At 58.5% G+C, this 11,363-nt stretch overlaps 1 protein-coding gene across 2 annotated transcripts; it reads right to left on the minus strand.

Annotated features, from left to right (window-relative positions):
* Window positions 1-75: 75 nt before the first annotated feature.
* Window positions 76-9,901, minus strand: PLCD4 (phospholipase C delta 4). Of its 2 annotated transcripts, XM_059475972.1 has the most exons (17): window positions 9,843-9,901; window positions 7,188-7,237; window positions 6,680-6,838; window positions 5,952-6,182; window positions 5,606-5,733; window positions 4,863-5,094; window positions 4,264-4,465; window positions 3,861-4,005; window positions 3,311-3,463; window positions 2,809-2,949; window positions 2,296-2,452; window positions 1,740-1,856; window positions 1,317-1,495; window positions 1,046-1,181; window positions 816-965; window positions 573-688; window positions 76-395 (listed from the first exon to the last, which is right to left on the minus strand). In XM_059475972.1, the coding sequence occupies exons 2-16, from the start codon at window positions 7,210-7,212 to the stop codon at window positions 582-584; spliced, it is 2,262 nt and encodes a 753-aa protein (XP_059331955.1). In that variant the 5' UTR covers window positions 7,213-7,237; window positions 9,843-9,901; the 3' UTR covers window positions 76-395; window positions 573-581. The 2 variants fall into 2 exon arrangements, with proteins under 2 accessions (XP_059331955.1, XP_059331954.1); XM_059475971.1 differs by having other exon boundaries at window positions 76-688.
* Window positions 9,902-11,363: the final 1,462 nt, after the last annotated feature.

The raw sequence follows: 11,363 nt of genomic DNA on the forward strand, positions 1-11,363 counted from the left end.
CACAAACCCAAGCTCAGCTCCCCATCTCTCCCCAGCATCACTGCACCCAGACCTGAACCTGTTTGTCACTGAACAATTTATTAAGTTGCTTACAGAGAAAGGATAGGATAAGGGTTAATTTGGGTTGTAGGGGCCAACGGGCTCTGCAGGGTTAGGGGGCAGTGAGGACCAACTCCACTCCCAGCTGTGCCCAGCCCTGGGGTTTGCTCAGCTCCAGCCTTGCTCCTCTGACTGGGAGGGGACCAGCCCCTGCAGCAGAGCTGGGCCACACACCATCTCTCCTCCTCCCCACAGTCAAGCTCTGACCGTGGGCCAGGGCAGGGTGCCTGTGGAGGGTGCAGGGAGCTGCACTGGCACAGACCCCACACTCATGCATGGGCAGCAGCATCCTGAACCTGCAAAGGGGAGGTCAGTACTTTTTCTCAGCCCTCGGAGGCTACTGCAAAGGGAATCACAGCAGCAACAATGACACAGGGATGGCAGAGACAGGTCAACAAGAGGGCAAGTTGGTTGTCTCTGTGGCCCCAGCTGTTTGGAGCTGGTTCTATGGCTTCCATCTGGGTGCTGCTCACCCCATGAGCTCAATCCTGCTCAGGGCCAGGTGGCTCAGTGATGCGGATGTGGACAAAGAGCGAAGAGGGTGGGATGCTGGTGCCATCCTTTGAGAGGAGATGGATGTGCCGATATCCTGCAGGAAGGACAGCAAGGTTCTGGCTAACTGGAATCCCACCCTCCTCTCTAGTACCCAGCTGAGCCCCACATATGCTTGCAGGGCTGTTCTGGGTGCCCAAAACCACTGAGCAGGAGCCACTCACCAGGTTTGATGTTGGCAAATGCTAGGGTGAACTGACCCACAAAATCATTCCTGGAAGTCTTGTCATAATCCTCCACCACAAAGCGAATGAGGGCCAACTCGGGCACGTGGAGCTGAAACTGCAGTGTCTCATCCCAGCGGGGGTTAAAGCCTGGGAAGAGAGAGCTGGTGCTGAGAGAGGGAAGGACAGCAGGGGCACAGCAGGGGCCATGGTGCTGCTGGGGGTCTCACCATTGTTCTCAATGTACTTGGTCTCCTGGTGCGCCTGGTCCGCGGGGACCCCGTAGATCTCCACACGCACCAGTGGGTCAATGATGGCTCCCTCCTTGCTGTTGGCCACTTTGGGCAGCTGCTGCCCACTGATTACCTGCAAGGCCAAATCTGTCTTTCGTGAGCCTCCTGGGCTCCAGCACACTGCCCAACAGTGTCCCCATCTGTCTGGGACCAGCAGAACCCCAGGACACTGTCACAATTTCCCCAGGGTCCCTCCACACCTCTGTACCTGGATTGTCAGGGTGATGGGGCCGGGGCCTTCCCGGCTGCTGGGGTCACTGGGGTTGAAGAGAGTCTCCTTGTCCCTCATGAAGGGTGGTTTGAGCACGTAGCCACAGCAGCCATTCTGGCTGAAGAGCCCGTCACACAGGTCCATCTCCATGCCAGCTGTCTGGAAGTTCAAGGCCACTGGAGGGAGGTGGCAGGGAAAAGGGTTCAGAACAGCTTGGAGATACCACACTCTGCTTTGAGCTGAAAACCAGCCTGTCCCCACAGCCAGAGAGATGTGGAGTTGCATAGGGGAATAAGGTGATAATGCTTTAACACCCCCAGAGCAGTGCAAGAGCTGGCAACCCGACCTGGCTCCAGATGGGGTTGTAGATGGCACTAGCACAGGACCCCAGCCCACAGCCCTGCTCCACCCCCGCCATACCGATCTGGCACCCCACATTCCACATCTCCTGGGGGCTGTAGTTGGAGGAGTCAGCCCTCATCCCACTGGGGTAGATGCGTGTCAGCTGCCAGGCATTGTGGCGAACAAACTCATTTCCTAGGGATAGAGCAGGAGGCCCACTTGTTGTTCTGTGGCCTGTACAGTCACCCACATGTACTGTCCGTCCATCCATCTATCTATCTATCCATCTATCCATCTATCTATCCATCTATCTATCTATCTATCTATCTATCTATCTATCTATCTATCTATCTATCTATCTATCTATCTATCTATCTATATGTCTATCCACCCACCCACCGATTCTCATCCCTCTCCCTGCTCAGGAATCCAGGTGTCCTGCTTTGTTTTCTAAGCCAATAACCTCATCACCTACCAGAGCCAAACCCCACAGTACAGCCCCACTGGACCCTGTTTCTCCCAGACAGGGAGGGAACCCCAGTTTCAGGAGGCTTTTGCACTACCCCATGAGGAAGCCATCAGCTCCCTCTACTCTGTCCCAGTCACCTGGTGCCACTGCAGCCCCCCATCTCACCTTCATCCCGGATGAGCTTCCTGGCCTTGGCTTCAGAGAGGGAGGAGATCTCCGAGGGCCGGGAATGGCTGCGGGCCTCCTGGAAGCCCCGGAAGGGCACACTCTTGCAGTAGATGACACAGTCAGACAATGCTTGTGCCAAGGTCTCCTTGTCCTTCTGCAAGGCAGAGCCAGGTTGGGTCCCTCCTGATGGGAGCACCATCCACCAGCACTCACCCAAGGCAGGGGCTGTTGAGCCAGGGCAGGTAAGAGAAGCCAGGAGTATGCTGGTGGGTGGCAGCATCCCCACTATGAGCAGTGTTCTTGCCAGAAATAGAGCAAGCAGGGGACCTCCAATATGTTGCCACCACAACAAAGAGAGTGCTGGCATGGCCAGGGGCAGAAAAGGCTGTCCTCCCTGCCTGGTGATGTCCCTGCAGTCTCTGTCTCCTCCATGCAGTAAGATGTCACCACAGCTCATAGCCGTGTCCAGGGACTCAGCTCTCCCAGTGGTCCCCAGCCTGGGCCACTTACCTTTGCCCTCCGCCTCCCCTCCTCTGCCTCTGCCCCATTGTCATCGTCAGACACATCAGGAGCCTCATCCCCTGGCCCGTCCAGGGTGTCCTCCAGCCGCCCAATCTTCTTGCCCTTCAGCAAGATCTTGTGCTTCAGCTCCTGTGGAGTTGGGGATAGAGAAGCACTTTGAGCTACCCAGTGCCTCCATGGGCCTTGTGGCCTGGATCCTGCACTGCTGGAGGCCAGCAAGACCAGTCCCTTCAGCACTCAGAAGGGAATGGAGTAGGAGAGTTTTGCCCCACTGTCTGATTCTGCAGGACTTGGGGAGACAACCCTGGGGACAGTCTTGGCACTTCTGTGACCATAAGGACACAGTACCCTCCCCCAGTGTCCTCAAATGCTCCAGTGGAGCAGGACAATGCTGGAACAGGTTGGCCTATTCTCTGAACAGCAGATCCACCTCCTGGCCGCACTCTCGGGCAGGACAGAGATGCCCTGCACAGCTGTGCTCTGTCCATACCTCTGGGGATGGGAGCTGGGAGGGGACATGCCCATCGATGGTAGTGGTGAGGAGCTGTTCCCCCAGGATGTCCTTGAGCTGCTGGACCAGGACCTCCTGCTGCTCCATGCTGCAGTGGTTTTCTAGGGACAGGATCACTGGGTAGTCTGAGGTCTGAGGAGCAACATGCACACCTGGAAATAAGCCTTGGTGGGGCTGGTGAGCTCTCACAAGGGCTTCATCCAGGTATGATCAGTGCCAGGATGGAGCCCCTTGTGTTCGTGTCTCCTCTGAGACCTTCATACCCCTCCAATCCCCCAGTATCCCCCACATCCCATCTCACCCCTGCACCCCCAACAGGAGCCCCCATCCCCTGGCACTGCACAGTGCAGGCTGTAGGTCAGACCCCCCAGTGCTATCCCCCGGAAAGGGACACAGCCACCACCCTCCTCCCCGCAGTGTGAGCAGTCCTGCTGCATCAGCAGGTATGTGAGCCTCAGCACCACTGCCCCACCACTGCTGTGTACCCTCACCCACCCAGGACCCCCAGCAGCTGGGGCAGGTGCCTTACCTTGAAGGCGTACTTCCCCAGGGTGCTCACCACCTCCCGGAAGGGGATCTTGGAGGTGAAGGTGTGGCCGTGGTACACCATGGGCTCCCCGTTTGGCCCGTCCCAGCAATCCACCTCCAGGCACCGGCAGCCTCGTTTCAGAGCCCTGCGGGTGGGTTGTCACCCCTGGAACCCTGCACTCATCCAGGGCACCCGCTCCCTGCCCTCCCCTCTGCCTGTGGGTGTCACCCCTGAGGGACCAGGGACACCCACCAAGGATGGGGATGCTGCTGCATGCAGGGCACGGCCAGAGGAGTGCTGGACTGCGGAGGAGCAAAGGAGCTTCTGGGGTTCACCCTGCTCAGGACATGACACTGGAGTGGGAGGGTGTTGGAAGGGAGCTGGAAGGGAGCAGTCCCTTTACCTGATGTAGCCCTCGATGCTGCTGTGGCCCCGGAGCTGATCCTCTATCAGGTAGGTGTTGTGGGAGGAGGAGATGAAGTAGTGGCAGAGGGGCTGGCTCATGTCCTGCCACAGCCCCCGGTGCTGGGGGTTGAAGATGGAGCCCTCCAGGGAGCAGAGGTACATGAGGAACCCATCAGCACTCAGCACATGGCGGGTCCGAGCTGCAGGCACAAGAGGAGAAAGGTTCAGCAACACCAGGGACATGGAAGAGGCAGAATGGGGCCAAACAGGGCTGCTGGAGGCTCCCAGAATCCCTAAACTGATGGCCACAGCTGCTGCCAGAGTCTGGGGCACAGAAAGGCGCAGCAGAGCAGTAACTTTGGAAAGGTGGGCAGTGGATCCCAAAGCTGAGGCTTGCACACCATGGGTGGTCAACCTTCTACACCAAAATGGTCCAGGAACAGACCAAATGAAGGGAAACTGCACCCAGATCACACCTTGGTGAGTCTTCTATTCACACCAGGACGGGGCTGGGAATGTTTCTGCCACGGGACTGTGAGTCTGTGACCCCTCCTTGCCCCCAAGCAGAGCACAGCTGATGTCTGAGCCAGCTCTCACCTGTCTCCGATGGCTCATACTTGTCAATGAGCTCCATGGCCAGCTCCTCTGTGCCCTCATCCTCCAGCTGCTCCTCCCGCAGGAAATCCGTCAGCTCCAGCAGTGTCAGCTTCTTTCCATCCTCAGAGTATTCCTGGAAGAGGCTCTGCACCTCCTCACGCTGCGTGAGAGCCTTGTAGAAGAGCACAAATTCCTCCCCTTCCAGCGTCCCCGACTCTGACTTGTCAGCATCCTGTTTGCAAGGGGGCTCACTCAGCATCCAGATGGGACACAGCAAGGTGTCCTGGCCACCAAAGTGGCTGTGGGAGGATTCTCCCACCCCAAAGAGAGGGCACAGAGACCCCACACCAGTGCCAGTGGCAGGCATTGATCAGTGGGGAATGGATGAATGGGCAGATGGAGGCTGGTAGGGTGGACTGATGGACGGATGGGAGGGAGGGATAAGAAAGCAGAGGGCTGGTTAGCTGGGTAGACAGATAAACAGCTGGATGGACAAATGAATGGGAGGAAGGAAGAGAGTGTTAGTTTAACAAATAAATGAGCAAATTGGTGTTTGTTTGGGTAAACAGGTAGTTGGGTGAACAAATGGATGGATGGATGGATGGATGGATGGATGGATGGATGGATGGATGGATGGATGGATGGAAAGTGACCAGATCCCTTTGCAAGGAGGTGTTGTACAGCTTGTTCCAGCCCCTCCAGTCCCTCTCCAATCCCCCCAGGCTCTCAGGTGCAGGGCTTACCTGGAAGAGCCTCAGGGCATGATCCTCGTTCATGTCCACATTCATCATCTTCAGGAGACGCTGCACCTCCTTGAAGTTCATGCGCCCATCCTTATTCTTGTCAGCTTTCTGGAACCAGTCACGAATCCATGTGCGGGAAACCAGGGCAAATGTTAAGGGAAAGGACCTTGGCTATGAGAAAAGGGGTTGGGTAGTATCAGAGGGCATCTTTTCCTTTTCCTGTGCCCTGCATTGGTGCAGATGGTGAGACCCACAACAGCTACACGCTGGGATAAGGCTGAAAACACAGGGCCTGGGGGATGATCAGCACTGGGTGTGGGGGCAGAGTGGTGCTCTCAGGAAGGATATTGGTCTATCTTCTCCCTTTGGTCCATGGTGGTGGCCACCTCGATGAGCTGACGCAGGCCCTGTATCCAGCACTGTGCCTCCTCTGCCGAGCCAGCCACGAGGTCCAGGTTGCCGCGACGGCCGTAGAAGACGATGGTGAAGCAGCGCTCGGGGGGGAACTCCTCAGCCACGCTCTGCAGCACCTCCGACTGGTGCCCTTCCCGCACCGTCTCCACATCGCTGATGGAGACTGGGGCAGAGGGAGGGCAGGCCTGTCTGCAGGAGACAAGGACCACAGGGCAAGGGACACCGCCCGCAGACATCTTCCAGTCATTCCTTCTTCCGCTCCATCCAACCATCCATCCATCCATCCATCCATCCATCCATCCATCCATCCATCCATCCATCCATCCATCCATCCCCTGAGCTAGTTATCTATCCATTAACTGCTGAACTATCAAGTCAGCCAGTTATCCATCTGCCCCTCTGTCTGCTTACTCCTGCCCTGGCATTCCAGAGGTTCTATTTGTATCCGCTGCAATTCCTACCCAGCCCTTTTGACCCACGGGTCCTGCTGTGGGCAGGATGTTTCATGGAGAGGTGTGGGTGAGAAGAGATCACACATGCATGCAGAGCCTTTCTTCAATCCCCCAGCACCTTTAGCAAGCATGGCCCAAGAATCTCCAAACCTTCACATCCCCTGTTTACTCTGAAACCTACTGATAACACACAACAGCTGGTACTCACAGGCAGACTCAGTTTTGCCTGTCCTCTTGGACTGGTACCAGATGGTCATGCAGTCTTCCTGCAGCTTGAAGTAACGTTGCTTCTTCCAGCTCTTGGACTTGACTTTGCGCATCAGAGTCCCCTGCTGCATCTGCTCCAGCGTGTCTGTGAGCTGGATGCCTGGGGGCAGCATGGGCTGCATCACTGAGGGTGGGGGTATCCAGGCACTGTGCCCTGTACTTGGCTTCCTCTCACCTCTGGGGTCACACATGGTCCCTCAATCCGTGAGGGAGGAGGGATGAACCAGAAACAAACTCCCTTCCACCACAGGAGGTGCACAGGGTAATTCCCCATCAACCCTTTCCATCCACCCTTGGTGCTTCCAAGCCCAAATCCCAATGGCCACAGTGGGGTAGGGATGCTTCTGAGCGCAGCATGGTGAGCTCAACCCAGAAGCCAGATTTGCCTTGGCGTAAATCCAGATGGCCCAATGCCCTGCCCTGCACCCATCCTCCGCTGGGGCACTCACGGGCGTTGCACAGCAGTGATGCCATGGCTCTGCCTTCTCCACGCTGGCAGCTGCTGGGGAGGGAAGAGAGAAGGTGGCTGGGGGAAGCAAGGTCAGACCCTCGTGCTGTCTCCCACCGAGTGGGCTCCAGCCATACCCTCGTGTGTGCGAGGTGTGCGCGCCCCTGCCCGCGTCTGAGCGCACCTGTGTCTGTCTCCTGCTGGGTCATTGCATTCCTTAAGTGTCGAGTTCACACCGCCACACTCATGAAATATTAATCTGTGTTACCGGGAAGCCGGAGCTCAAAAGGTGTTGGTGGAAAACAGAAAAACTTGCCAGCACTGACGCCCCACAGCCCAGCGGGTACTGAAGCCCTGCTGCTTCCAGGCTGCTGCTCCCAGGTAAGAAGCAGCAGCCTGGAACCAGGAAAAACTGCTCTGGCAGTGCCCAAGAACACCCCCACCACCTAGGAAACAACCCCAATCAGTAAATTTGAAAGTAAAGGAAAAGCACAGCTGTGATAGCAAGGAAGAGAACACAGAGCAATGACCCTCAGCTCCTACAGCTTCTTCTGCCCAGGGAATAGCAGCACCCCAGGCAGTGACTGCACCGGCAGCGGTACAGGAGCACATGGCAGTGAGTGTGTCTATAAATACTACTGGACAATGAGACTTTGATTAGGCTGTTGAGACTTTAATTATGCTGACAAATCACTGGATGTGCCTGTCACCCAGGTGCTGGAGCTGGGCCCTGGAGGAGCGGATGCCGCAGCTGGTGGGCTGGGGTTTGGGTGCAGGAGGGGACCCAGGGTCCCTGGGAGCAAAGGGCTCTGTGCCAGGGTGCAGGGGTGGCAGCTGTGCCCTGGGTCCCTGACTCAGCACAGGCACAGGTCACACAGGGCTGGGAATAGCTGGTGCTGTCAGCGTGCGGGCAGCTGCCAAGCCCAGCTGCCAGACCCCTGTGGGCTCTCAGGCCAGACAGCAGCCACCCCCTGCTCCATGTGGCTCAGCAGGGCAGAACAGCACTGCCCAGGCTGTGGCTCTGCTCTTGTGAGACACCCTAGTCAAGGCTATTTGACTGTCCCCAGGGCACACAGGGATTGTCTGTCCACCCTTGGAGACCTCACATGTTGCTGAAGACATGGAGTAGCTGGGGTGCCATCCCAAATGCCTTCCAGTAGTGTGCCCAGTGCTGGGGCTGTGCTTTCCCAACACTGGTCCTTCTTGCAAGGCTCAGACTGCAAGGACTTGCTGCAGTGCCTGTATCCCCCCACATTCAACCCACAGAGCACTGACCCAGTGGCCCAGGACTTGGAGTGCCTGCACCCAAAAATGGGGGCAGCCCTGTCTTCCTCTTGTGCCCTTCAGAATCAGTGCCCTGATGCTAGCTAGCACAGCTCCAGGAGTGCCCCACATCCACCCTCCACAGTGTGCTCTCAGCCCCTGCACCCCATGGCCCTCAGGGAACCAGGGGGGACAACCCCAGTCCCACATCTGCCAGCACTCTCCTGCTTTCCAGCAGCACCCAGCCTGGCACAGACACTTCACAGGGCCCCAGCTCCAGGTGCTCACCAGCTCTGCAGCCCCTGTGCCACAGCAGATGAGGGAGATGGGCATGTCTTAGGGAAGCTGGGGTGGCACCAGAACTGGAGACGCAGGGAGACATGCTGGACTAGGACAAAGATGGGCTCAGTGCCACCAACAGTTCTATCGTCCTCTTGGCACCCTGCCATGCATGTGTACAAGGTGGCAGCATGCAAAGGGGCAGCTCGTAGCCCTTGGGCCTATTAACCACACTGAGAGTTTGGAGCTAAGTTTCTCCCCCAGTGCCAGCCCTTCCAGGCTCCCAGCACGGCCCAAGCATTGCCAGTCCAACCATGGAGCAGTGCCTTCCCCATAAGGGCAGCAAAGAAAGGATGCCCCCTTCCAATCCAAGGAACCACGAGAATGCACAAGGAAGAGCATGTGGATGCAAGGACCCATCTGCTCTTCTCTCTCCTGTTGTGTGAGGGATGCCGTGAGCCCCTCACAGCCTGGCCCCATGCAGGCCCCCTTGCCCCAGTCTGAATTACATTGTTGAGCCAAGCGGGAGGAGAGCCAGGGTATGGAGAAACCCAACCCGAGAGTTTCCCGCAGGGCAGCTGCCTGCTGCCGGAACAGCCCCAACTACCCCAGCACACTCTGAGCCATCGCAGCGTCTCTCCTGGTGGTGACAGGCCCCAGCAGAGCTGGAGGGACAGTGAGTGTGAATGGTCCCCAGCAGCTCCAGTGCAGAGCAGCCCGGCAGAATAAAATGCCACCGTACGGGTGAGCGTGCCAGAACAGGGAAGGATGACCCCTCACTCCCCTTCAGGCACCGCCGCACCTCGCTGTCCCGGTGCGCGGATAAACTGCCCTTGTCCGAGAGCTTTGCTCAGCCGCCAGCTGACGGGGGCAGAAGGGGAACAGACAAGGGGCTGCGGGATGGGGCGGCAAATCCCAAGGAATTTGGAGCTCAGGGGACAAATCACACCTTATGTCAAAGGAGACAAAATCGCCGGCACTTCTGTCCCGCGCCGCCCCGACCGTGCAGCCGCTCCGGGGCACGGCAGCCCGAGAGAGGGGCTCCCAGAACCTGGATGTCGCAGTTCCGCACCCGCCGTCGCCCCCTCCCCTCTGCAGGACGCCCGCTCCGTACCCGTTCTCCGTTGCCGCTCCGTACCCGTTCTCCGTTGCCGCTCCGTTGCCGCTTTCCGTTGCCGCTTTCCGTTGCCGCTGCGCTCCGCCGGTGCTCCGCCGCCGCAGCCGCACGGAGCCGGGGCTGCCCGCCCCTCGGCAGCGCCCGGGCAGCGAGCCCTCCCCCGGCCCCGGCCCCGGTCCCCCGCCCCCGCGGGGCGCCCCCGGCCCCGCACGACCCGCTGCCGCTGCCTCTCAAGGTCGTTTCGGATTAAGGTCACGCCACTCCCGAGGCGGAGCCGGGGGGGGCAGGTAAAGAAGGCAGCGGAGGGGCCGGCCGGGTTGGGAGCACCCTGCAGAGCCTCTCGTTTGGGGTCGAGCCCCCACTCTTATCCTCCGGTTGAGCCTGTCTGTCCCCAGACCCGCTTGCACCCATAGGGATCCAAGCTGGGGGCAAAGGGTGAGGGGCAAGGACCGAACTTTGGAGTGGGCGATGCTCTCACAGACCTGGACGCCGGAGAGTGCGGCAGCGCTCGCGAAGACGCTTCAGGGAGGCAAGTGCTCTCTCCCTGGCAGGCTCGCTGCCTTCCTGCGAAGCAAAACAGGGCAGCATCTCCGGCACACTACCCGTCCAAAGAGATGCGGCACCACAGGGACAAAGCCACCTCGCACTGGGAAAAGGTCGCTCTTCCACGCTCATACCCCCAAAGTGGCACATCTTGCCCTTCCTCCCGTCTGCGACAAACCCCAGCCGCGCTGCTTGCCCCCACTCCCCCCGAGAGACCAGACCGGGACCAATCTGTGCTGGATAGGGTTTTATTATTTATTAATCGGAATTTTTAAAAACACAATCAACCAAACAGAAGCATTTTCACACCCTGGCAAGGTCAGGGTGAAAAGGAGGGAAAAGGCAATGGTTATAAAACAGGAACCCGAGGGCAAGGAAGAGGCTGTGCTCTGCCCTTGTTATGCAAGGCTGTGAGAGGAGGGAAGGGAAATGATGGGATTTAAGACACTGTTGGCACACACTGCAGATGATCAGCAAAATGGGCTACTCGAAGAGGGGGGAGAAATTAAGTAGCTGCCCAGGCTTGCCTGCAGCCAAGAGCAGGCTTTGCTGCCGCAGAGCCCGGGAGCTCCTCCACTGCTTCCGAGAGCTCCCTGCGGCTGCATTGGCCCCTCGGCACAGGGGCGGCAGATAAGTGGCTGCTGGTCCAGGTTAATTGCAGTGGGGCCGTGGCAGATGCCAAGGCAGGTTTCAAAGCTGAAATAGATGCACCTGGCTGGCAGAGGGAGGAGGAGGAGGGGGGAAGGGAGGGGACAGGACTGAGAGGCGCCTGGCGGGCAGCAGTGGGAGCAGAAGGCAGCATACCTGGAGCCTGCAGGCAGCAGGAGATCAGTCGGTGGCCTGGCCACCACCTCAAGGCAGGTGCCCTCACACTGAGCTCCATGTGATAAGCCAGCCAGCAGCCTTCCCAGGTCTAGATGAGAGGCCAGCACACATCAGCCTCGGGCCGCTGGTCAGCTGTGGGAGTGAACTATT

This window comes from Ammospiza nelsoni, chromosome 7 (genome assembly GCF_027579445.1).
Source record: "Ammospiza nelsoni isolate bAmmNel1 chromosome 7, bAmmNel1.pri, whole genome shotgun sequence".
NCBI lineage: Eukaryota > Metazoa > Chordata > Aves > Passeriformes > Passerellidae > Ammospiza > Ammospiza nelsoni.

Excerpts from the sequence above, each read along its gene's own strand:
- PLCD4 (XM_059475972.1), bottom strand. The coding sequence starts at position 7,212 with ATGGCATCACTGCTGTGCAACGCCC. Across the intron at positions 5,734-5,951 it reads AAGGGAGAAGATAGACCAAT|GGATTCGTGACTGGTTCCAG; the intron begins ATCCTTCCTGAG and ends TTTCCCGCACAT. Across the intron at positions 689-815 it reads ATTTGCCAACATCAAACCTG|GATATCGGCACATCCATCTC; the intron begins GTGAGTGGCTCC and ends TCCTTCCTGCAG.